The sequence below is a fragment of the Osmerus mordax genome, unplaced genomic scaffold (assembly GCF_038355195.1).
Source record: "Osmerus mordax isolate fOsmMor3 unplaced genomic scaffold, fOsmMor3.pri Scaffold_79, whole genome shotgun sequence".
NCBI classification, from domain to species: Eukaryota; Metazoa; Chordata; class Actinopteri; order Osmeriformes; family Osmeridae; genus Osmerus; species Osmerus mordax.
Window position 1 is genome coordinate 8,678 of NW_027120636.1, and position 26,323 is coordinate 35,000.

General features: G+C 49.3%; 1 protein-coding gene across 1 annotated transcript; it reads right to left on the bottom strand.

Moving 5' to 3' along the window:
- Positions 1 to 1,891: 1,891 nt before the first annotated feature.
- On the bottom strand, positions 1,892 to 26,122 carry LOC136940192 (glutamate receptor ionotropic, NMDA 2C-like; the record flags this gene model as incomplete). Its single annotated transcript, XM_067232283.1, has 9 exons — positions 1,892 to 3,580; positions 5,643 to 5,875; positions 7,088 to 7,275; positions 8,228 to 8,388; positions 10,679 to 10,908; positions 11,078 to 11,203; positions 16,225 to 16,378; positions 18,258 to 18,426; positions 25,911 to 26,122. Coding segments are annotated over 9 exons (3,162 nt in total), but the record flags the coding sequence as incomplete, so codon positions are not given.
- Between the last annotated feature and the right edge of the window lie 201 nt (positions 26,123 to 26,323).

The window sequence follows — 26,323 nt, forward strand, 5'->3', positions numbered from 1 at the left end:
CAGGAACTGGTTGTTAAACAGGTGGTTGTGGGTTCACAACTCACGGTTTATTGATCAGTGTTGGTGTAAAATGCACGGTGTTGCCAACCTGAGTTGTGCATCTGCTTCGTGAATGTCTGTGGATGTGTGTGTGTCTGTCTGTGTGTGTGTGTGTGTGTCTCTCTCTCTGTGTGTGTGTGTGTGTCTGTGTGTCTCTCTCTCTCTGTGTGTGTGTGTGTGTCTGTGTCTGTGTCTGTGTGTGTGTGTGTGTGTCTGTGTGTGTGTGTCTCTCTTTGTGTGTCCACTGACCTTTCTGGACGCCTCAACAAGACTGACCTACATAAGCATCCAGGGTCTGGAGACCTGACCTCGTACGTCACTGATGCATTCAGACAAGCGTGTCGAGGTCTCTCACAGAAGTGTTGCCATCCCGTTTTATTTAGTTAAAAAAAATCAAACAGTTGAACTGGGCTGACCACACCAGGCTGTCATAACATAACCACTCTGCTTCCATTTTCTCTCTTTCATTCATCCCACCGATCATTTTCATCCCTCTCTCTATTCTTTCACCCCCCTCCTCCTTCTCCTCCTCCTCTTCCTCTTCTGTTCTTCCCAGTGTGTGTCCTTTCTGATCCAACCACTTACTGTCACCCCTCTCTCTTATTTCACCCCCCTCTTCCTCTCCTTCCTCCTCCCAGTGTGTGTTTTCCTCGCTAGCGTAACAGAAGGAGATGGGAGGACAAAGCACACTTTCCATCTCGTCATTTATTAAAGAGTATAGGTAACAATGGAAATACAGATGATCTCTTTTTCATTTTCCTCAATAAACAAGTCAGATATCATTAGTTACCATGGGAGCAAACAGACAGATGGTTCACCTTGGCTCCAGGACTCTTAGAACAGATCTCTGGTTCTCCATGTGGGAGAACCCACTGAAGAACCTTTTTTCAGAAGCCCATTTTTTGGTTCCAGGATATCAAAACCTTTTTTTATTTTTTATTATTTCAATCAAACAAAGGTGCGAACTGTTTCACCAAAAAACAGTTATTCAAGGAACCAAAAGGGGTTCTAAAAGGTTCTTTTATTCAGAGAGTTCTCATTCCTGGTTCTCCCAGATGAAAGACCTGAGAACCGTTCTAGAACTCTTAGTTAAGAGCGTGGATGTTGAGCCCAAGAAGACAAACGTGTGGTTTTCATCACACGGTATTTATCAGTAATAATATTAATATCTCTAAATTGAAAAGGTAAGATACCGAAATGATTTAAAAGAAAAAAAAAGATAAAATATATATAATATATAATAAGTCTAAACTGTCATTGGATATGAGAGGCTACATAATATATTATTTCCCAAATATCTTTCTCTGTCTCTCTCTTATAGCAAGACAAGCGTTTAAAAATCAATCCTTTAAATAACAATCAACAGGTTAAATTTGAAGGTATTAAATACTATTCAACATGGTCATTTCTTTATTCTTATCACTTAAAGTCCCAGCTGTGTATTGGCTTGTTAGTGTCCTCTCCTCCACTCCTCCTCTCCTCCACTCCTCCACTTCTCCACTCCTCCACTCTTCTCCTCCACTCCTCTCCTCCTCTTCCCAACAACCAAAGATATTATTGCACTGAGTTGAAAAGTCCACCATTGGTTCTTGAGCTGCTTTTGCTTCAGCCCAAAGCTGAGGGAATCCTTCTCTAGTCCAGCCCCCCTTCCGCCCACCCCGCCCCGTGCCCCCTACCACCCTCCCCAATTCCTCTCTTTCTCTCTCTCTCTCTCTGTCTGAGAAAGAGATGGATGAGGGAGTGGGGCCTGGGGGAGGAACCGGGGGGGCAGGGGGGGGTGGCCAACACCCCTGGAGGGGGGTCCAGTTTGGGCTAGGGGAGTGGGGGTGGGGGGAGGGGGGGGCATCAGCTCTCACACCTCAGACTCCAGACTGGACACCCTGCCCCAGGGTTTTGGCACATAGGGGCTAGTGACCCTGCGGGCCACCAGCACCTGCCTCCTGTCCCTGCTCCCCGAGCCCGGCAAAGGGGCCTCCTCCCTGGGTCGCATGGCCGGGTCGTACCCCCCGAACAGGTCGTTCTGGTACACCAGCTGGCGGTCGCCCATCCTGGGCACCAGGGCGGCGTTGTCGGGGCAGTGGCTGCCACAGGGGAACAGGTGGCACATGTCCTTGGAGGGGTCATAGCAGTGGGGGCCCCCGGCGCCTTGAGGCAGGGGCCCCATGTAGACGGGTATGTCGGAGTAGGAGTTCAGGTAGGTGGAGTAGTGTCTGTGTACCACGGTGGAGGAGGAGCGCCGCAGAGCCGCCGCGTTCTGGAGGATGGCCTCCCGGTAGGACGGCAGGCGCGTGGACTGGGAGTACTTGAGCTTCTGCTGCTTGTAGGGGTAGGAGTTCATGTGGGCCGGGTCCAGGTAGGCCGGCTCCGCAGCCAGGGGGTAGCATAGGTTGTTCCCCGTGCTCCCGTACAGCTTGTGGGGCTTGGGGTTGGACACCACCACCCGGGGGAACAGGTCAGGCATGTCTATGCGAGGGGCGGAGGAGGACGAGGTGGAGGGCTTCTCGTCCACCTGACGGATGCGCTCGCTGCCCCACGTGGCCTTGAGGAAGGAGGCGCGCCGGTTCACCTTGTCCTTCCCCAGCAAGGGGGCGTCCTCCAGCTCCGGCTCCAGGTACGACTTCCTGCAGGAGTTGCAGGTGGAGGCCCCGCCGGGGTAGTGCCCGCCCGGGCACGGCAAGCCTCCGGTGGCGCCCCCCCTCCCGGGGGAGTGGTTCCCGAGCAGGTGATTGGCTCGGAGCTCTGCCAGGCATGCGGTCGGCTCGTCGTAGTCGTTACGCCCCCGAGGGTCCAGCGTGGCGTTGAAGATGTAGCTGTGGGAGCGCTTCTTTCGCCCCACGAAGTCGGGCGGGTAGCTGAACTTGCGCCCCAGGGGGCCCTTGTGTTCCACGTAGATGTCGGGCACCTGGAACTCCCGGTACGCCACGAACGGGGAGGGCGGGTGGCGCGGCTGGCTGTCCACGTACAGACGCCCGCCGTGGTGGGGGTGCACGGAGGGAGGGGGGATGCCTGGGGGGGGCGGCGGGTCCCTCATGGCGATGTGGGGGCTGCTGAGGCTGGAGATGGGTAGGGTGCGTTCGAATATGTGCTGGCTGCCGCGAGCTGGGAGGGTGTAGCGCAGAGGGGTGGGGCGAGGGACCACGCGGGGCTTGTCCAGCAGGGACTGTGTGGACGTGTCGGCGTAGTGGATGGGGAAGGTGGGCGTAAGGGCCCTCTGCCCGTATGGGGAGTGGTTGTCGCTGATGCTGGAGATGTAGGGTAGACGACTGCCGTGCCCATCGGTGGTGGCCACCCTCGGGGGGAGCCCGACCCGGACCATGTCCCCCGGGCCGCCCCCCCCTGGCCGCCCGCCGCGGCCCCAGCTCTCGATGGTCTTGGTGGCGTTGTCGAGGGAGTTCTCCACGCGGGCGGACGACACGATGTCCTTGGCGGTCTGCAGCATCTTCAGCATGTTGGCCTGGGTGTAGTTGGTCGTCACGTCCGGATTCTGGAGGCTCCCGTTGCGGTCTGTGTCCTCCACGCCGTTGAAGCAGCTGTAGATGCCCTGTGGAGGGAGGGAGGCAGAGGGAGGCAGGGAGGCAGAGGGAGGCAGGGAGGGAGAGGCAGAGGGAGGGAGGGAGGCAGGCACAGGCAGGAGGGATAAAGGAGAGAGATAAAGAGAGGGTTACAGTACAGGTACAGAGCATCCTTTTATAAATCACGGTGAAGAGGATGTAACACCTTCCTAATAAGATCCCCCTGTCTTCTCCTGAGGTCATCTAAATACTCCAGCCCTGGATTGGCAGGTGGGACAGTGCCCAGGTGACGACACCCAGCCAGGAGTTTCAAACGTGTTTCAGAGTTGGCTGACAGTGGCAGTTTGAAACCAGAAATCAAAGCTTGTAAGTTTAGAAAGGACATTCCACCAGAATCTGCGATTATGTGTTCCAGTGCTTCTCTTCAATGAGCATGAAGAGGGAAATGGATATTACTTCTGTTATGTTATTCACTTTGAGCAAATCTAATTGCTATTACCCTCGCCTGACCAACGAGCTGAAGGCAATTACATGGAGACCTGTCAGCCAAATTAGATAACCATGTTCACAAAAATGGCTGCTCTGCAAATTGTTGTGTTGTGTGTGTTGGAAAGCTGGCATGTGTTTGTGTCTGTGTTTGTGTCTGTGTGTGTGTCTGTGTGTGTCTGTGTGTGTGTGTCTGTGTGTGTGTCGGCATGTGTAAATGTGTCTGAGTTCATGCAAAAGGGTAAGTGTGTGGGTAACTCCAAGCTTGTGTGCGTGTGTGTGTGTGCGTGTGTGTGTACCTGCGCGGAGTGTGTGTGTGTGTACCTGTGTGGAGTGTGTATCTGTGCAGGTCGATGCTCGAAACAATTTGCGTTCATAAATGAGCAGAGCAGCAACAGCTGAGCATGCACTTGCTATATTACTTCTCAACATTCTTATTTCGCTGCCTCCATTTTACTTTCAAATTGGCACAGCGTCTCAAACGCTTAATCTCCCCTCGCCTCTGTCAACACCCTCAGTTGAAGGTTTGTTAATGGGGCTATTTAAATTCAATTTCAGTAGGATCAGAACCATAACAATACTGCCAGGGAGTCTCCATAAAGTATCTTTTATTGCTTTATACTCATTTTATTTTACCGTCGCTTTTATTTTTACCGTCCTTGAAATACCCTGGTCGTGCACGGATCAGACTTAGCTACACTTGTTCTTCTTTCTCCCGCCTTTCATTTTGAGTCTAAATCACAGGGAGACAGACGACTTTACGACTTGACTTTATTTCATTATAAGTAGAGGCTAATTTCACACATTCACCTTGGAGGAACCAATCACAATTGGTTTTATTGGGGAGATACACCCTAATCTTCAAAAAGACACATTTGTTGAAACCGTGGCCAGCGTCGCATGAGACTTAAGCCAGTAGACTATTAAATTGTACCTGGCTAGACACAGAAAAATACACATTTTGGGAAGAACCTCTGTAACCATGGCTTCCCTCTCCATGGTTATCATAGGACAAGGGAATATTGCCTGCCAGAAGCTTTAATTCAAATTGGATTTCAACCTTCGAATCAGATTGCAACATTTAAATCCCACCTTAAAAATGTGGATTAAAAGATTGGTGTAATGTTTCATTAATGAAAGTATTTTCTGTGACACAACCTTAACATGGAAGCAGCCAACCGGCTAATCACTGGTTCACGCTATTTCCCTGTCTCCAAACCACCTCTGCTACACATCACCCCTCTTTCCTCCCTAGCGCCTCCTTACTATCTTCAAGAGGTTGCTTTGGTCTAACGGTAGAAAATGTGCATTGAGACACATTCCCTCTACCTCCACACGTTTTGTGTTCACCAAACCACCTCTTCTACATTCTCCTGCCACACTCAAGCCAAGAGGTAGTTGAGATGACCATGAACTGGTTCTCTGTGTCTGCCTTTCCTCCACCTGCCCTTAAAGGAACACCTTCCATTTAGACCTGGGAATCAGTGTAGATCCATTAGTTCCCTCTGTAACCTCCTCCTTCTTTACACCTATACATTTATACTCACTCCTTGTTGTCTGCCCATATTAGGACAACTTCCCCAACCGGAAGGTTCCGGAACCTACCCTGCTGATGGCGAGCAGGAAGTCCAGGCGTTCCGACTTGCGTACGGAATGTCGGAGCTTCCAGTAGAGCAGGTGTTCCCATGAGAACACCAGCAGGCTGAGGCCCATGGCCACCAGCAGCATGTAGAACACTCCTGCCATGTTGTCTATGTCCAGCTTGCTGCTCATCACCTCCTTCTTCTCGTTACGACATATACCTGTCAGCCACACTGTCTGCAGCTTCTGGGTGTCACCTTTTGGGGGTGGAGGGGCAGAGGGGTGGGGGAGAGAGAGAGGGGCGGGGGAGAGAGAGATAGAGGGGTGGGGGAGAGAGAGGGGCGGGGGAGAGAGAGAGAGAGGGGCGGGGGACAGAGAGAGAGGGGGGCGGGGGAGAGAGAGAGAAAGGGGTGGGGGAGAGAGAGAGAGATAGAGGGGCGAGGGAGAGAGAGAAAGAGGGGGGCAAGAAGGATAGAGAGAAAGAGAGAAATGGGTTTGGGTTGACAAAAAGAAAGCGAGGGCAAGAGAGAACAGTTTCAAAAGTGTTCATTAAAAGCAAGTCGATAATTATCTATAATTATCTTAAAGAACCAATTTAAATAAATCGATTGCTTTACTCTTTCCATGAACGAGAACCCTTCTCTCTGAGGTTAACTTCATCTGCACTGTTGTTTACCAAGCTGTTAATGACTCCATATGTATGAAACAGCTGAGAACAGCTTTTGTGGTCCCTCGCTCGGATCCTCTCTCTTCGAAGGTGCCAGCCAATTTCACACCCTCCTCCCTCCTGCTCCACACACACTGACTCAGCGATTCAGATATACTTATATCTAGCTTTGCGTCCAAACTCTGCAGCTATGAAGCAATGTTATCACCTCACATCCTCAGCGCAATATAATTATTTCTTATTGCTCTCTTCCTCCCTCCCTCCCTCTCTCTCTCTCTCTCTCTCTCTCTCTCTCTCTCTCTCTCTCTCTATTATTGTTTTATCTCCCATGATAAAAACGCCTCAGAATAAGAACAGGACAATCCAAAGATGCTCTGGTCAGATGGGTCTTCAAGACTGGCCCCACCCCCTGAGAAGCAGACCAGACGATGGAGTACTGCCTTGTCGGCCCTCAAAAGACCTTGCAGTGCTCAACAAAAATGCAAAGGACTGTGTAAAGCAATGTGAAACTGCCATATAACTATCACACTTCAGTGAAACGAAAAGAAGAAGAATCTCCCACAATACACAGCTACAAAGCCTCTGTCTCTCTCTCTGTCTCTGTCTCTCTCTCTGTCTCACTCTCTGTCTCTCTCTCTCTCTGTCTCTCTCTCTGTCTATCTCTCTCTCGTTCTTTCGCTCTTTTTCTGTCTACCTCTCTCGCTCATTCTCTCTTTTTTTATTATCAATCTGTGGAGATCAATAACCTGAAGAGCAAAGCTGGGTGTCCTCGTCTGGCTAAAACAAGTGTTACATTGGTTACCGTCGGCAAGGAACTGGAGCAGAGCCAGGTCGATGGGCCGCTTCCACCGCGACTCCTTCTGCAGAGCGATGCCGTAGCCCGTGGTGGCAAACACCTTCCCGCTCCCGATGGTCACCAGCTTGCAGCCCTCGTCCTTCCCGGCCATGTAGTTCAGCACGGCCGCGTCGTAGATGAACGCGTCCAACTTCCTGTGGGGGTCGGAAGGAGAAAGAGAAGAGTTCCTGAACCTGAAAATACTTTACTTCCTTCTTTTTTCTTCTCTTCCTTCCTTCCTTCCTTCCTTCCTTCCATCCTTCCATCCTTCCTTCCTTCCATCCATCCTTCCTTCCTTCCTTCCTTCCTTCCTTCCATCCTTCCTTCCTTCCTTCCTTCCTTCCTTCCTTCCTTCCTTCCTTCCTTCCATCCATCCTTCCTTCCTTCCTTCCTTCCTTCCTTCCATCCTTCCTTCCTTCCTTCCTTCCTTCCATCCATCCATCCTTCCATCCTTCCTTCCTTCCTTCCTTCCTTTCTGACCTATTGACTTTCATCCTACATGCCTACCACTTGTTTACCTTCTTTCCCTATATTTCTTCCTGCTAGCTTTCTTCGCATCATGGGAATTAGGAGAGAATAGAGGATTATCCACTTGAAAAATTATTTACAACACAATCTAGTTCATTAGCTACCTCATTATAATCTGATAATGGTATCACAAAGTAATCAATTAAAATAGCTATCTCATTACAACTTTCTAAACGTTTTCACCACTGATTGATGAAGGAAATGAAGATTTTGTTCTGCTCGGAGAGGCTAATTACAACAGTCATTGCGTTACAAATGTTCACTGTGTGCTGTGTGTTTTTCACAGATGTTTGGTTGATGATATTATATTCTGTCTGTCGCTAGGCAGATTAAAAGGACAGTACCAGTATTAGACAGTACTAAACCCATACCAGACTAGATCCCAACCAGACTAGATCCCAACCAGACTAGATCCCTACCAGAATAGATCCCTACCAGAATAGATCGCTACCAGACTAGATCCCTACAAGACTAGATCCCGACCAGACTAGATCCCAACCAGAATAGATCCCTACCAGAATAGATCCCTACCAGACTAGATCCCTACAAGACTAGATCCCGACCAGACTAGATCCCTACCCGGTCTTGAGGCTTTGGAGGGCGTCCTCCACCCCCTTCTGGTTGTATTTGACCATGTGGGAGTGCATCTCTGGATAGTTGCTCCTGATGTTCCTCTCCGTGCTCCCGTTAGGGACCGTCCCAAAACGGAAGGGGGGGTACTGCTCTTGGGGCTTCTGGAACTGTAAGGGACCAGGGCGAAAGAGGCATTCGGGTTAGGATAAGAACAGGACAGCACAAAGAAGACTGGTGTGGCAGCATTCACTCAGACCAGGTGCTGTGAGCTGTAGACTGAAGATCCACAAGATACAGAACAAGAAAGATTACTGTAGACTGACTGATGAGCTAATCATCTCCTCTCCCTCTCTGGTCTCTTCCTGTTTCCTTATCTCTCTCTGTCCCTCTCTCTCTTTCTCTCTCTCTCTTACTGCAGTCCTTAGAATAGTGTGTACCTATCTGTACTTGTCTGCACTGTAGTCACTGACATGGATGGATCACCTCAACACACCAGAACAACCCTCTCATGTCCTCCAGCCATGCTCAGTCAATTAGCTGGTCAGTTAAGGTTAGCTCTCCTCTTCCTCCTCGTCCCCTTTCCACCATTTCTCTCTCTCACTCTCTTTGTTCATTTCCACATCTAATTCTATGATTAGAGGGCACAATAAATGAAAATTAGCTCAGCAGTCAGGCCCTGGTTTCTAGAGAATTGGAAAATGACTTAATGTTCCCCATGTCTGTCGTTAAAATGAACTTCTCATTTCTCCTTGATTCTACAAGGGCCTTTTCTCCGATCACGCTCCACACAGAGTTTAATCACCCACACTACCGTGTCCACTACAGAGAAACAAATTGTGCTTTTTGTCCTTTATAGCCTCTCTCTAGTATTGCGGTGACGTGACAGACTTCAACCTTGGGTGTGTGATTGGTCTGTGTGTGTTCTGGGGGTACGAGGCAGAGGTCGTGAGCGTGTCGACAGCAGAGCGTCACAGAGCTGTCCTTGAAGTTTCCGGCCACGGTATCCATGGAACCCGGGCAAGAAGCTCCGCCCCCTTCAGGACAGGAGAGAGACCATGGGGGTGGACCACGGCTCAGTGGTTAGAGTGTTTGACTGCAGATCAAGAGGTAGCAGGTTCAAATCCCCCTGTACGTCACATCAAAAGTAACTTCCTTGTTTGTATAAATTTACTTAATACGAATAAACGATTCTGATTCTAGATAAAAGCGAAAACTAATCTTTATTATCAGTCCCTGATGACCATGGAGATGGGAGAGGGCGCTGTCCTGACAGCCTGTTTGGGTATTCTCCTTCTGACTCCATCCCTCGCCTTGTCCCAGGCACGCTCAGAGAAGGGCTCTCTTGGAGAGTTCACACACTTCACCTTCAGTTCTTCAGCTCTCAGTTCTCTCAGCGTCCAGCTTAGACAGATAGGCAGTTCCTCTGTTCCCCTCTTCCTATCTTCCTCTCTCTCTCCTCATCTCCCTGCCCTCTGTTCTACGTTCGGTGAGCCTACTCAATTATTCGACACAGGTTATAATCTGCGGACTAATTATCAAACACGTCATAGGCACTCTGTCTGTCTCACCCCCCCTCACCCCCCCCCCGCTCAAACATTCACTTTTTATCTCTCTCTGTTTCTACTTCTCTCTCTCCTTCTTTTCTCCCCCCTGCACGCTCCCTTTCTCCTCCTTACAAAGTGGAGCTGATGGATGAGTGTGTGTGTGTGTGTGTGCGTGTGTGTGTGTGTGCGGAACGGGGAAGGGGCGAGAGCACAGCGTCTCCTCTCTAATCCCTCCGAGCAAAGACACATGGAAGCGTCCCTCGCTCCGACACTTTGACATGGATTTCCTCGTTAACACCCAGTTCCCGGCTTCCTCTCAGGAGAGGCAAATATGCACGAGTCACGCAGGGGGGCAGAATCACAGGCTGCTTGACAAACCCACTTGTCACCGTCTTCTGAAGGCATTTCACAGACATCTTCAATTCAAGACGTCAAGGATCTAATTCAATTTGTGTTGTGGTTTAATGCAGCTGCGTAGGTGTGTATCCCGGTAGTGTCTGTCTCTGTGTGTGTGTGTGTGTGTGTGTGTATTTATGTGTGTGTGTGTGTGTGTGAGTGACTTTGCGGCTGTGCTTCTGGGTTATTGGTATACCCTCTGAAAGGACAGAAGTGCTGGCAGTGTTTGCTCATCAGAAACTGTCTATTTTGACTAAGCCCAACGTCAAACAGTAATGCAGGTTCCTGAGTGAGACCCCACCCAAGGGTAGTGTTTGGGACGTCACTGGCAAACAGTTGAATACTTTTTTTGCAGTTTCATGCTTAGAACTTTACTATATCTGAACAGACCACACATAAGGTCAGATTCATTTTGTTCATTCAGTCATTTTCCTAAACAGACACAGAATCAGTAACTTAATCAGACTCGTGACAATCTAGCCCTCCCTCCCTCTCTCCCTCTCTCCTTCTCTCTCACCTTCTTGTCGGAGAGCCCAGACACTGTGTCTATGTACTGTTCCTGGATCATGAAGGCAGCCAGGTTGGCAGTGTAGGAGGCCAGGAAGATGACAGCGAAGAAGGCCCAGACCAGCACCATGATCTTACTGGTGGTGCCCTTGGGGTTCTCGATGGGCACAGAGTTGTTGAACACGATGCCCCACAGCAGCCATACCGACTTGCCGATGGTGAAGGTGGGGCCACCTGGGTCTGGGGGGGAGAGAGGGATGGAAGGAAGAGGAGAGGGTCAGGGTGTCGAGTCATTAAGAGGCCATGTAGGGGTAAAGTGTTGTGTTCGGATAATTATGGGCAATTATATGGGTGAGAAAAAGATGGATGGATGGATGCAGAGATGAAAAGGTGTAGTGCGGGTACTGACCCTTGGCGCTGACCAGACTACGGTTGTAGCCTACTGGGCTGCAGTATTCAAACACAAACACAGTGATGGCCACCACGGTCAAACACATGACGAACATCATCACCCACACAGCAGGACTGTACGGCTCTGAGGAGAGACGAGGGGAGAGGAGGCGAGGGGAGAGGAAGCGAGGTAGGAGAGGAGAGAGGAGATGAAAAATATTTACAAGACTGCAAAAACCATTTTTCACAAGCTATACATCAATCTTTGACAGCTAGATTTTTTGTCATTATAACGGCATCCCTATCTGACAACAGACAGGGTTCGAATTACGGGGGGACTTGGGGGGGTTTGACCCCCCTAATTAAGACAGGTCGGGGTGGTCGATAAATTTTTATATGGTTCTTACCTGTAATCGTAAATATTACTTTACACCCTTAAGACGAAGTTGAGCCCCCGATTATCATTGTATAATTCGCACTCTGGTTAGTACGTGTGTTTTGGATGAAATGACCAAAGGGGTTAGTATGTGTGTTTTGGATAAAATTACCAAAGGGGTTAGCATTTGTGTTTGTATGAAATGACCAAAGGGGTTAGCATGTGTGTTTTGGGGAAAATTACAAAAGATGTTAGTATGTGTGTTTTGGGGGAAATTACCAAAGGGGTTAGCATGTATGTTTTGGGGCAAATGACCAAAGGGGTTAGCATGTGTGTTTTGGGGGAAATTACAAAAGGGGTTAGCATGTGTGTTTTAGGGGAAATGATCAAAGGGGTTAGCATGTGTGTTTTGGGGGAAATGACCAAAGTGGTTAGTATGTGTGTTTTGGGGGAAATGACCAAAGGGGTTAGCATGTGTGTTTTGGGGGAAATTACAAAAGATGTTAGTATGTGTGTTTTGGGGGAAATTACCAAAGGGGTTAGCATGTGTGTTTTGGGGGAAATGACCAAAGTGGTTAGTATGTGTGTTTTGGGGGAAATGACCAAAGGGGTTAGCATGTGTGTTTTGGGGTTAATGACCAAAGGGGTTAGCATGTGTGTTTTGGGGGAAATGACCAAAGGGGTTAGTAAGTGTGTTTGGGGTTAATGACCAAAGGGGTTAGTATGTGTGTTTTGGATGAAATGACAAAAGATGTTAGTATGTGTGTTTTGGGGGAAATGACCAAAGTGGTTAGTATGTGTGTTTTGGATTAAATAACCAAAGGGGTTAGCATGTGTGTTTTGGGGGAAATGACCAAAGGGGTTAGTATGTGTGTTTTGGGGCAAATGACCAAAAGGGTTAGCATGTGTGTTTTGGGGGAAATTACCAAAGGGGTTAGTATGTGTGTTTTGGATGAAATGACCAAAGATGTTAGTATGTGTGTTTTGGGGGAAATGACCAAAGGGGTTAGTATGTGTGTTTTGGATAAAATAACCAAAGGGGTTAGCATGTGTGTTTTGGGGGAAATGACCAAAGGGGTTAGTATGTGTGTTTTGGGGCAAATGACCAAAAGGGTTAGCATGTGTGTTTTGGATGAAATGACCAAAGATGTTAGTATGTGTGTTTTGGGGGAAATGACCAAAGGGGTTAGCATGTGTGTTTTGGGGGAAATGACCAAAGGGGTTAGCATTTGTGTTTTGGGGGAAATGATCAAAGATGTTAGTATGTGTGTTTTGGGGGAAATGACCAAAGGGGTTAGCATGTGTGTTTTGGGGTTAATGACCAAAGGGGTTACCATGTGTGTTTTGGGGGAAATGACCAAAGGGGTTAGCATGTGTGTTTTGGATTAAATAACCAAAGGGGTTAGCATGTGTGTTTTGGATGAAATGACCAAAGATGTTAGTATGTGTGTTTTGGGGGAAATGACTAAAGGGGTTAGCATGTGTGTTTTGGATGAAATGACCAAAGGGGTTAGTATGTGTGTTTTGGATGAAATGACCAAAGGGGTTAGCATGTGTGTTTTGGGGTAAATGACCAAAGGGGTTAGCATTTGTGTTTTGCGGGAAATGACCAAAGGGGTTAGCATGTGTGTTTTAGGGGAAATGACCAAAGGGGTTAGTATGTGTGTTTTGGGGGAAATGACCAAAGGGGTTAGCATGTGTGTTTTGGGGGAAATGACCAAAGGGGTTAGTACGTGTGTTTTGGGGCAAATGACCAAAGGGGTTAGCATGTGTGTTTTGGGGGAAATGACCAAAGATGTTAGTATGTGTGTTTTGGGGGAAATGACCAAAGGGGTTAGCATGTGTGTTTTGGATGAAATGACCAAAGGGGTTAGTATGTGTGTTTTGGGGGAAATGACCAAAGGGGTTAGTATGTGTGTTTTGGATGAAATGACCAAAGTGGTTAGTATGTGTGTTTTGGGGGAAATGACCAAAGGGGTTAGTATGTGTGTTTTGGATGAGATGACCAAAGGGGTTAGCATGTGTGTTTTGGGGGAATTGACCAAAGGGGTTAGCATGTGTGTTTTAGGGGAAATGACCAAAGTGGTTAGTATGTGTGTTTTGGGGGAAATGACCAAAGGGGTTAGCATGTGTGTTTTGGGGGAAATGACCAAAGGGGTTAGCATGTGTGTTTTGGGGGAAATGACCAAAGTGGTTAGTATGTGTGTTTTGGGGGAAATGACCAAAGGGGTTAGCATGTGTGTTTTGGGGGAAATGACCAAAAGGGTTAGCATGTGTGTTTTGGGGGAAATGACCAAAGGTGTTAGTATGTGTGTTTTGGGGGAAATGACCAAAGGGGTTAGTATGTGTGTTTTGGATAAAATAACCAAAGGGGTTAGCATGTGTGTTTTGGGGGAAATGACCAAAGGGGTTAGTATGTGTGTTTTGGGGCAAATGACCAAAAGGGTTAGCATGTGTGTTTTGGATGAAATGACCAAAGATGTTAGTATGTGTGTTTTGGGGGAAATGACCAAAGGGGTTAGCATGTGTGTTTTGGGGGAAATGACCAAAGGGGTTAGCATGTGTGTTTTGGATGAAATGACCAAAGGGGTTAGCATTTGTGTTTTGGGGGAAATGATCAAAGATGTTAGTATGTGTGTTTTGGGGGAAATGACCAAAGGGGTTAGCATGTGTGTTTTGGGGTTAATGACCAAAGGGGTTACCATGTGTGTTTTGGGGGAAATGACCAAAGGGGTTACCATGTGTGTTTTGGAAGAAATGACCAAAGGGGTTAGCATGTGTGTTTTGGATTAAATAACCAAAGGGGTTAGCATGTGTGTTTTGGATGAAATGACCAAAGATGTTAGTATGTGTGTTTTGGGGGAAATGACTAAAGGGGTTAGCATGTGTGTTTTGGATGAAATGACCAAAGGGGTTAGTATGTGTGTTTTGGATGAAATGACCAAAGGGGTTAGCATGTGTGTTTTGGGGTAAATGACCAAAGGGGTTAGCATTTGTGTTTTGCGGGAAATGACCAAAGGGGTTAGCATGTGTGTTTTAGGGGAAATGACCAAAGGGGTTAGTATGTGTGTTTTGGGGGAAATGACCAAAGGGGTTAGCATGTGTGTTTTGGGGGAAATGACCAAAGGGGTTAGTACGTGTGTTTTGGGGCAAATGACCAAAGGGGTTAGCATGTGTGTTTTGGGGGAAATGACCAAAGGGGTTAGCATGTGTGTTTTGGATGAAATGACCAAAGGGGTTAGTATGTGTGTTTTGGGGGAAATGACCAAAGGGGTTAGTATGTGTGTTTTGGATGAAATGACCAAAGTGGTTAGTATGTGTGTTTTGGGGGAAATGACCAAAGGGGTTAGTATGTGTGTTTTGGATGAGATGACCAAAGGGGTTAGCATGTGTGTTTTGGGGGAATTGACCAAAGGGGTTAGCATGTGTGTTTTAGGGGAAATGACCAAAGTGGTTAGTATGTGTGTTTTGGGGGAAATGACCAAAGGGGTTAGCATGTGTGTTTTGGGGGAAATGACCAAAGGGGTTAGCATGTGTGTTTTGGGGGAAATGACCAAAGTGGTTAGTATGTGTGTTTTGGGGGAAATGACCAAAGGGGTTAGCATGTGTGTTTTGGGGGAAATGACCAAAAGGGTTAGCATGTGTGTTTTGGGGGAAATGACCAAAGATGTTAGTATGTGTGTTTTGGGGGAAATGACCAAAGGGGTTAGCATGTGTGTTTTGGATGAAATTACCAAAGGGGTTAGTATGTGTGTTTTGGATGAAATGACCAAAGGGGTTAGCATGTGTGTTTTGGGGGAAATGACCAAAGGGGTTAGCATTTGTGTTTTGGGGGAAATGACCAAAGGGGTTAGCATGTGTGTTTTGGGGGAAATGACCAAAAGGGTTAGCATGTGTGTTTTGGGGGAAATGACCAAAGATGTTAGTATGTGTGTTTTGGGGGAAATAACCAAAGAACTAACTCCCATTAGTTCAGCACTAGACATTCCCGTTATTAGACAAAGGCCTTGATTCTTTCTCCTCCCCCTTCCCGCTCTTTCCATCTGACGCATTGTATGTTTTGTTTTATCTGTTAACCCATCAAACTCTTACTAAAGCCAATAACATATTTCCATTACTATTCATTATATTTCCATTTATTCCAATAAATTATTGTGTTTAATTTTAACTCGTGTATTCTAGTCCCTCATTCTTGATCCGCTCTACACTTAGAACAAATTAATTCCTTAAGATTAGACTGATTACATATTAAACATAGGATCCCTTAATGTCCTAAAACCAATTTAAGGTGTTGCCCCAAGACTAGATACTTTATTGTAAATAAAGTATTTTTATTTAAACAAGCAAATCCCGCTTCATGACCAAAGGGGTTAGCATGTGTGTTTTGGGGGAAATGACCAAAGGGGTTAGCATGTGTGTTTTGGGGGAAATGACCAAAGGGGTTAGTATGTGTGTTTTGGGGCAAATGACCAAAGGGGTTAGCATGTGTGTTTTGGGGGAAATGACCAAAGGGGTTAGCATGTGTGTTTTGGGGGAAATGACCAAAGGGGTTAGCATCAGGGTTCGAATTACGGGGGGGCTTGGGGGGGTTTGACCCCCCTAATTAAGACTTGAACCCCCCCAAAAGAAGTAAAAACAACAGGTCGGGGGGGTCGATACATTTATATATCGTTCTTCTATATAGTTCTATCATTCAGCAGATGGCTGATCTGTGGGATTCTGTTAAGCCCTTTCTGGCATTGCTTGTAAAAAAAAAGGGCTATACAAATAAAGTTTGATTTGACTCTTACCGAGGAAGGCAGAGGGAGAGACAGTCCCGTTGCTCCGGGCAACCATCACGCTGATCCCTGTCTCCACGAAGGGCACAGAGAAGTCGATGATCTCTGAGCGCTCCTCGTTAATGGTCAATGAGCCAATGGCCATGTCCGCTCGTTTGTAGAACACCTGGAGGAGGAGGAGGAGGTGAAGGAGAAAGAGGAGGAGGTGAAGGAAGAGGAGGAGGTGAAGGAGGAAGAGGAGGAGGTGAAGGAAGAGGAGGAGGTGAAGGAAGAGGAGGAGGTGAAGGAGGAAGAGGTGAAGGAAGAGGAGGAGGTGAAGGAAGAGGAGGAGGTGAAGGAGAAGGAGAAGAAAGGTCCAAGATCAGACAGAAGATGAGGATGAGGAGGAAGGAGATGAAGACAAGGAGACAGTTCTCAGAGATGCAGAGCAGAGAGATGTCCAGTGTTTGGGGCCATATGTTATCCCTGCCACCGCTCTGACCCTGAGAGATGACCTTTGACCTTTGGGAGGGATTTCATCAGCCAACAACATGGAAAGAGAAGAGGGATGTCCACACTGTCACTGTAGGTGATAAATGACAGATATAAATCCACATATCTACGGGAATGTTATGTGTTCATTTTGTAAAGGCTTTAATCCAACTTGACATACAGGGGGGATTTGAACCTACGACCCCTTCGAGGCTCTAACACATAGATATACCTATCTCTAGGTCACCTACATAACCATGTACACATCCTGTGCCGACAATTGCAATGTGTGTGTGTGTGTGTGCGCGCGTGCGCGAGTGTGTGACCAACTGCTGCAGCTGTTGACCCGGTTGACCCCTGAAGGGATGAATGCTGTTGTAGTGGATTACCAACCCCTGGAGGGATCCAGTACATCAACAGAGATCACAGACCCACACGAAGCATTTCTCTTTAATCCCTGTCAGGTGATACACACTTACTGTACACCATTATACTGGAAACCGATACATGTAAAATTGTGTGTGTGTGTGTGTGTATTGTATGTATTTCTGTACATTTCTGTTATTCTCTGATTCAGTCGTTGATGAGGGCACAGGAAGTGATGCGGCAATCCAAACAGAAAGGAAATATTCAGCTGAAAAAATTATGGGATGTATATTGACGTGTGTAGTGATTAGTGTGTAGTGATTTTAATACTTTTTTTCTGTATCTCTCTCTCTCCTACATTCTACCTCTACAGCCACTTTCTCTCTCTCTCTACCACTCTCATTCTGTCTCTACACAAAACTCTCTCTTTCTCCCTTTCTGTTCCTGGTGGATGTATCGTTCAGCCACCTTCCATTGCCTCAGCCGCTAGCTGTTAGCATATAGCTAACCACGAGAGCAGCAGATGGTCCATTGAGCACAATGGGCTCCCCGCTGCTGAGCTAGCACGTCGAGCTAGCAGGAGCTGACGATGCTAACCACAGGAACCTTAGCCATGCAAAGCACTGAGCCGGACACTAATCCATTCATCTGATGGTGGTGATTATTTACAAGGGCATTCAACTCGTTTTTTTTCTCCCTCTTTCTTTCCTTTATCTCCTTTTTACCTGTTGTCTTCCTCTCCTCCTGCCCTAGTCATGGTCCTCTCCGTTTATTACGGTACACCTATTCGTTTTGTTTAGGGGTCATTAATTCATACTTTAAATTGGTATTCCCAAATAGCAGGGCTGTCAGCTAAGTTGGAGAGTGTCTGTGTTTACCCTGAAGGACGGTTTATAAACTGCAAATGACCTCCCTTCGCAGTCCTGGATTCTCTCACCGGAGTCCTTGCAGCTGCTGTTTATCAGCATGGAACTGAATAAGCAAGTGTAGCAGAAGTGGTTCGGAACCCCCGTCTACTGGTGTGCCAGTGCTGCCTGAGATCCAGGGCTCGGTGCCCACACCACAGTCTTGTCATTCCTGAGACTACCCCACCCCCGTCAAGCCACAGGGAAACCCTTCAAGTCTCTGATGAGACTCTTGGTCTAACGGGAGGCGGGGCGACCCGGGTTTGGCCCCCACCACATGCAGCCCTAACGACGTGGTCTCACCTCCCCTATCATGCCGTTCCAGATGCCCCTCACCAGCTTTCCGTGCTTGCCGTTGGTGACCAGGTAGAGGTCGTAGGAGAACTTGATGGTGCGAGACAGCTTCTTCAGGATGTCGATGCAGAAGCCCTTGCAGCAGAGCTTGGTGTAGGGCTCTGTGTGACCCACGATACTGAGAGGGGGAAGGGGAGAAAGAGGGGAGACAGGAGAGAAAAGAGAGGGTAAAAGAGGAGGGAGGAGAGGGGGTAGAAGAGAGAAAATTGTTTAGATTCTGCAAGAGAATTATCGAGCCTGTGTGTCACCAACACTCCTTGGGACACCAGAAGGGAGGAGAGTGTAGGCTTCCTTACGTTAGCAATAGCTAACCTAGATACTGTGTTTGACTTCTACTGAGGAGACAAAGGGAAGAGACTTCAGATGGGAGAGATCTGTTTGAGGTGGAAATCCACCTTAATATCAACAACGCTTGACCGAAAATTCTGAAAGACAAAATCCAGGAGAGAGGAAAACGTAAGTACGAATGAACGATTTAACAAATTAACACCATCTAACCATCCCCCAGCTAGAAGACAACTCAAGATGAATCTCCACATGTAGATATACACCTTCCCATCAACCTTAGACAACTGCTGAGTTAGACTACTACACAGTCATTTACAACCTAACTAATGTTAGGTAATGTACATTACCGTGAAACTGTTGACAGAAGGACAGAAGAAGATAGATATTCACCCTGATATTGACCAACCGGTGGAGTCACACTACTACATAGTGTTTTATTTTCACATTCATCTTGTTTACTTGTCAGTGCCCAGACTGCTGTGCCTGGAAGGAGAGCTAGACCAGTCACAGGACAGTGAGCATACAGGATGAACCAATCCGAAAAACACATATTATAACTGGAATAACAGGCTTAGTGGCTGGCGATCAGTGTGACCAGATATTGGGAGACAGACACAGACCTGGAAATGAATGTTAATATCAACTAAACAACGCTTCACTATCATATTACCTCCAGTATTACCTCTCGAGGGTATTGAAAGGTCGACCCAAACCACTCCACTGTGTGGATGTATGTTGTGTGACAGACAGCCAGGGCCAAAATTGCATAGTCTAAAATGATTTCAATTTGAGGTCAGTGACAATATAAACATTCCAGACACCATCCCCCTTCCGCCAACACACACACACACACACACACACACACACACACACACACACACACACACACACACACACACACACACACACACACACACACACACACACACACACACCCACCAACATTGGTTTACTGATCATTACAGAGTGTTATTGATCTGGCGGTCCTGAATGACCAGACCTGTGGGAAACAAAGCAAAGCATTTATGCCTCATCATCATCATCATCACCGTTATCAATGGAGAGACTGGATAGATACTGTGTTCCTGTCTCCCACACTTGGCTTGAGCGATTATTGAATTAAATATACATGTCACTGCTCTGGTCAACACACCGCGTGCAGTCACATGACTGATAGACGACCAATAGAGCTTAATGATGCAGAGAAGAACAAGGACGCTGGGATCCGATCTTATCAGAAGGAATTCGAAAGAGAGCGAGAGATAGAGAGCGTGAGAAAGAGATGGAGACAGTGAGATATGAAGGCAGGAAAGAGAGGTAGGGTAAGAGAGAAAGAGAGCGAGAGAGAGAGAGAGAGAGAGGGAGGGGGGAGAGAGAGAGAGATAGGGAGGGAGGAGGAGAGAGAGAGAGAAGGGGGAGAGAGAGAGGGAAGGGGGAGAGAGAGGGAGAAGCAGGGAGAGAGAGAAGGAGGGGAGAGAGAGAGAGCAAAGATGGAAATGCTTAAAGAGAGAGAGGAAAAAGAGAGAGAAATGGGAAATGACACAAAAAGGCTTTGTGACGTCAGAGCAGAGCAGGGAGAACGGAAATGACTAGGTGGATCTCTCTCTTTCACTCCATCCCTTTCCCTCCCTCCCTCCCTCCCTCCCTCTCTCTCTCTCTCTCTCTCTCTCTGCTCCGTGGGCCGGAGCGTTATGTCATGGACTCGACAGATGGAAGCACAGACGGGCCGGACCAAAACAAATCCGACACAAATTAATGACAAACAAACAAAGGCAGGAGGAGATGGTCACAATGCAGGATTATTCTCCCAGCTAATGGCAGCGCCCTCTGGGTCAATACAGCAGCCTAGAAACTCTGCAAAACCATCACCCCGATTCTGAGCAGCCCTGTCTGCTGTGTCCTCGCCCTCTGCGGCTCTGTCTTCTCATCTCCCCTTGTCTCTTCACTTCTCTCCTTTCTTTCTCTCCTGTCCTGTCTTCCTCCTCTTCATCCATCCCCTCCTCTCCTGTCCTGGCCCTTCGCCCTGCCCTGTCAAAAAACCTCCACAAACACCGCAGACCTCTGCCCTCATCCTTGCTACATCATCAGTACTCTAGATGCCCTGTTCCACCTACTGACTGTGACCCTGTGTTCCTGCCAGGAAGGGCTCTCTGATGCTCCTTTTGTGGAGTCAGGGAGGGTAGGAGGGGGCACGTGTGTTAGAGAACACCTGGGACTGTCTCTTAGCCCCAGACTGGGACTGTACTGCAGCCATCATCAAGCAGCTGTACTCAGAGATCCTCCTCAGAGGGTCAGGAAGTAGCAGGGCAGAACAGGAAATGGGAGTACAGGTCAGGAAGTGGCAGGACAGAACAGGAAGTAGGAGGACAGGTCAGGAAGTAGCAGGACAGAACAGGAAGTAGGAGGACAGGTCAGGAAGTAGCAGGACAGAACAGGAAGTAGGAGGACAGGTCAGGAAGTAAGATAACAGATCAGGAATTAAAAGGACAGATGAGGAACTAGAAGGACAGAACACGCCATGCATATGAACTTCAACCGTGCTGACGTACCCACAATGCAGCAGAGAAATTGATTCCTCTTCATTATCAGTCAGGATTAGCAACAACGTGACGGACAGAATATCTCCCCGTTTCACGCTGGGGGGGGGGGGGGGGGGGGGGGGGGCAGAATGCTGCGTCACTCTGTACTGCAGGGAAGTGATGTCATGATGCCAAACTTCTTTATCGCCAAGCTGTGTCCCTTCTTTATTTACATACTCCAGTTAATTTGTAAGGTCCTCTATCATTTATAGGGTCCAGCATTTAGGGAGAACCAGCCAACATCCTCACCCAGCATCGACCGTTTGACCAAAATGATGTCCTCACAGTTTGATAGGGACATTTGGGCATGGCTATTCTGCGCGGTCATCAAGGCAGCCTCATCAAAGGAGCCTGACTGCATGCTCTGTTTTCCCATCTGCCCGGACTGAAGATCTGAGGAGGGAGAGGCTCATGCAGGAGTAGTATGTGCTTCATGGATCCCGGTGGGAAACTGAGGAGTTTGCAGCAGGCAAGAGGTTAAGAGGCCTGTGTGTGTTTGTGTGTGTGTGCGAGAGCTTTTGTGTGTGTTTCTGAGTTAATGTGTGTGTGTGTGTGTGTGTAGGAAGGTAGTGGGCCGTGTCAGAATGCAGAGAGCACTAATGACACATCACCCCTAACCTCCCCCAGACCTCCAGTCTAATGGGCTGTGCACACACACACACACACACACACACACACACACACACACACACACACACACAGCAAACTCAGGACCAGAGAGATAAGAGGCACCAGGCAGAGAAAACAGCAGAGAGGTTGGGACGACTGGATGTGTGTGTTTCTGTGTGTGTGTGTGTGTGTTAAAAGCAGCCAAGCACCAAGGTGGGGGGTAGTGGAGGAGTGTGTGTACGCTAGATCGTCAGGGAGGCAGAGTACACACTGCCTCTCTCAGTACACTGCCAGCCTCTCCCAGCCTCTCTCAGTACACTGCCAGCCTCTCCCAGCCTCTCTCAGTACACTGCCAGCCTCTCCCAGCCTCTCTCAGTACACTGCCAGCCTGTCCCAGCCTCTCCCAGCCTCTCCCAGTACACTGCCAGCCTCTCCCAGCCTCTCCCAGCCTCTCCCAGTACACTGCCAGCCTCTCCCAGCCTCTCCCAGCCTCTCCCAGCCTCTTCCAGCCTCTCCCAGTACACTGCCAGCCTCTCCCAGCCTCTCCTAGCCTCTCCCAGTACACTGCCAGCCTCTCCCAGCCTCTCCCAGCCTCTTCCAGCCTCTCCCAGTACACTGCCAGCCTCTCCCAGTACACTGCCAGCCTCTCCCAGCCTCTCTCAGTACACTGCCAGCCTCTCCCAGCCTCTTCCAGCCTCTCCCAGTACACTGCCAGCCTCTCCCAGTACACTGCCAGCCTCTTCCAGCCTCTCCCAGTACACTGCCAGCCTCTCCCAGCCTCTCCTAGCCTCTCCCAGTACACTGCCAGCCTCTCCCAGCCTCTCCTAGCCTCTCCCAGTACACTGCCAGCCTCTCCCAGCCTCTTCCAGCCTCTCCCAGTACACTGCCAGCCTCTCCCAGCCTCTCCCAGCCTCTTCCAGCCTCTCCCAGTACACTGCCAGCCTCTCCCAGTACACTGCCAGCCTCTCCCAGCCTCTCCCAGCCTCTTCCAGCCTCTCCCAGTACACTGCCAGCCTCTCCCAGCCTCTCCCAGTACACTGCCAGCCTCTCCCAGCCTCTCCCAGCCTCTCCCAGCCTCTCCTAGCCTCTCCCAGTACACTGCCAGCCTCTCCCAGTACACTGCCAGCCTCTCCCAGCCTCTCCCAGTACACTGCCAGCCTCTCCCAGCCTCTCCCAGTACACTGCCAGCCTCTTCCAGCCTCTCCCAGTACACTGCCAGCCTCTCCCAGTACACTGCCAGCCTCTCCCAGCCTCTCCCAGCCTCTCTCAGTACACTGCCAGCCTCTCCTAGCCTCTCTCAGTACACTGCCAGCCTCTCCTAGCCTCTTCCAGCCTCTCCCAGTACACTGCCAGCCTCTCCCAGCCTCTCCCAGCCTCTCCCAGCCTCTCCCAGTACACTGTCAGCCTCTCCTCTCACGCCAGATGCCTGTGTGTGTGCTTGTGTGTGTGTGTGTGTGGGTGTGTGTGTGTGCTTGTGTGTGTGTGTGTGGGTGCGTGCGTGCGTGCGTGCGTGTGTGTGTGTGTGTGTGTGTGTGGGTGTGTGTGTGTGTGTGTGCTGGGGGAGCACTGCTGGGAGGTTAAGTAGGATGCCGATTGGAATAGAACAAGGGAATATGTTTGTGTATGTGTGTAAATGTCTGCATTTTCTGATTATGTAGGTGTGTGCATGTGCTAATAGTGACGGAAAATTAAACAAAGAGAAGAGACATCTGTGTCTATGTGAGTGTGTCTGTGTGTGTGTGTGTGTGTGTGTGTGTGTGAGTGTCTGTGTGCCTGAGTGTGAGTGTGTGTGAGTGTGTGTGTGTGTGAGTGTCTGTGTGTGTCTGTGTGTGTGAGTGTGTGTGAGTGTGTGTGTGTGTGAGTGTGTGTTTCTCTATTCCAGGTGTGCAGGTATCCCCCCTCCTGTGTTGTCTGTACCAGAGGCACCGAGGCGTCACACAGACGTGTATCTGTGTCGCCTGCTCTGTCATCTCCATGGCGATCCAGCGGAGCACCGCCCGCGCCACGCTGCTCGCAGGAAGCCCTTGAACGTTTCACCTTGGCAGCAGAGTTAATTGGACCACAGATGTGTGTATTGTCCTGACCGGGCTGGACTGCTCAAGGGGCTCTCTCTCTCCTGCTGCACACACACACACACACAAACAAACCTTCACACAAACCAGCAGACACACAGCCATCCCTCCTGCTGCACACACACACACACAGCTTGAATCAGACCTGAATGTTACCATCCTACCGCCGTTAGACAGACCGCAGGAGGATGACATCATCTCTGTGCGCCACCCCTTAGTGAGGCGCCGCATCAGAGGAGCTGGCAGGGGCTGCAGGTGGAGGACATGACAATGACACACACACAAACATATCCCCCCCTCCACACACACACACACACACACACACACACACACACACACACACACACACTCTAAAGGACACACAGCATTTGGTGGAGGTGGTTTGGATCTGAGATTCCGGGGCGACAAGGTTGTCCTCTTGGTGGTAGATGCTTACACCTGACCAACCAGAGACCAACCTGTTATCATCTCAACAGGTACAGACGGAGGTGGAGGGAGGGAGGGAGGGAGGGAAGGGGAGGGAGGGAGGATGGGAGGGAGCGAGGGATTGTGTGAGCTTAAGGTAGGAATGAAAGGATGGAGAGAGAGATGGAGTTGTAGTAGGGAGGGATGGAGGGAGGGGAGGGAGGGGAGGGATGGAGGGAGGGATGGAGTGTTTGAGTGTATCGATTGGAGGGATGTACTAGATGTGAACTCCAGGCCACCCCACTCTGCTTGTCTCGTAGGCAGTAACATGAGTGTGTATGGTTCACTTACCACACCCTGCACTCTGCTGTCCTGGGATGATGGCTAGCTGGCAAGTGCCACAACACATCATCCTTTACACCTCAGACTCCAGACATCCTCATCTTCATCATCATCCTCACCATCATCACCATCACCCTCAACAACACAAGAGTTATAAACACTATCCTCATCCTCACCATCATCACCATCACCCTCAACAACACAAGAGTTATAAACACTATCCTCATCCTCATCCTCACCATCCTCACCATCGCCCTCAACAACACAAGAGTTATAAACACTATCCTCATCCTCATCCTCACCATCATCACCATCACAAGAGTTATAAACACTATCCTCATCACCATCCTCACCATCATCACCATCACCCTCAGCAACACAAGAGTTATAAACACTATCCTCATCACCATCCTCACCATCATCGTAGGGGGTCAGATGGCTGAGCGGTTAGGGAATCGGGCTATTAATCAGAAGGTTGCCGGTCCGATTCCAGCCGTGCAAAATGACGTTGTGTCCTTGGGCAAGGCACTTCACCCTACTTGCCTCGGGGGAATGTCCCTGTACTTACTGTAAGTCGCTCTGGATAAGAGCGTCTGCTAAATGACTAAATGTAAATGTATCATCCAACCATATTCATCCATGTGAACTTCCTATAATGTGTAAGCTTAGAACAATCAATTAACGTGACAACCGGTGCCGTATCACACTGCATAAAGCAACGGTGAATTCCACTACATCTTGTGTGTTAATGGCTCCCGTCATGACCCCCTGTGGGACGGTGAGCGGCCCCCCGGAGACCCCCCCCCCGGAGACCGCCCCCCGGAGACCGCCCCCCGGAGACCGCCCCCCGGAGACCGCCCCCTGGAGACCGCCCCCCGGAGACCGCCCCCTGGAGACCGCCCCCGGAGACCGCCCCCCGGAGACCGCCCCCTGGAGACCGCCCCCCGGAGACCGCCCCCCGGAGACCGCCCCCCGGAGACACCAGCATGGGATCACATTAAGACGCCACACCATTCCTTTACCTCGATGGAAGGTTTTGGTGCTATAAAAAGCCCTCGGCTCGCTCAGATAATCACAGAGGGATTCTAACCGAGGGCCAGCGCATCTCATCCTGTTAGTGCCGTTCACACTTGCTGCCCCCCCCAGAAAGTTGCTGGTTCGATTCCCGGCTCTGCCAACTGACGTTGTGTCCTTGGGCAAGGCACTTCACCCTACTTGCCTCGGGGGGAATGTCCCTGTACTTACTGTAAGTCGCTCTGGATAAGAGTGTCTGCTAAATGACTAAATGTAAATGTAGCAGTACTCACGTCTCGGTCTTGTTGGACTGGCGGCGGCAGGGCACGGTGTTGGACACGCAGGTCCCGGTGAGCGGGTCCACCTGCTCCACGATGACGAACGGCCTCTCCTCCAGCGTGGCCACAGTCAGGTGACGGTTGTCGGACACGGGCTCCAGGTATGTGCCGTACCGCGGCCATACCGGATACCTCATCTGCAAGATGCCCATCTCGTAGTTACCCACCTGGAGGAGAGAGGGAGGGAGGAGAGAGGGGGGGAGAGAGAGAGAGAGAGAGGGAGTGTAAGGCGGTGAGAAAAAGAGAGAGAAAAAGGTGAGAGCAATTATTCACTTTTGAAAAGTAAGAAAACTGTTGTGACTGAACCAGGAACTTTTGCTGTATTTACAACTGTGTGTACGTGTGTGTGAGCCACCACTTTATGGTTT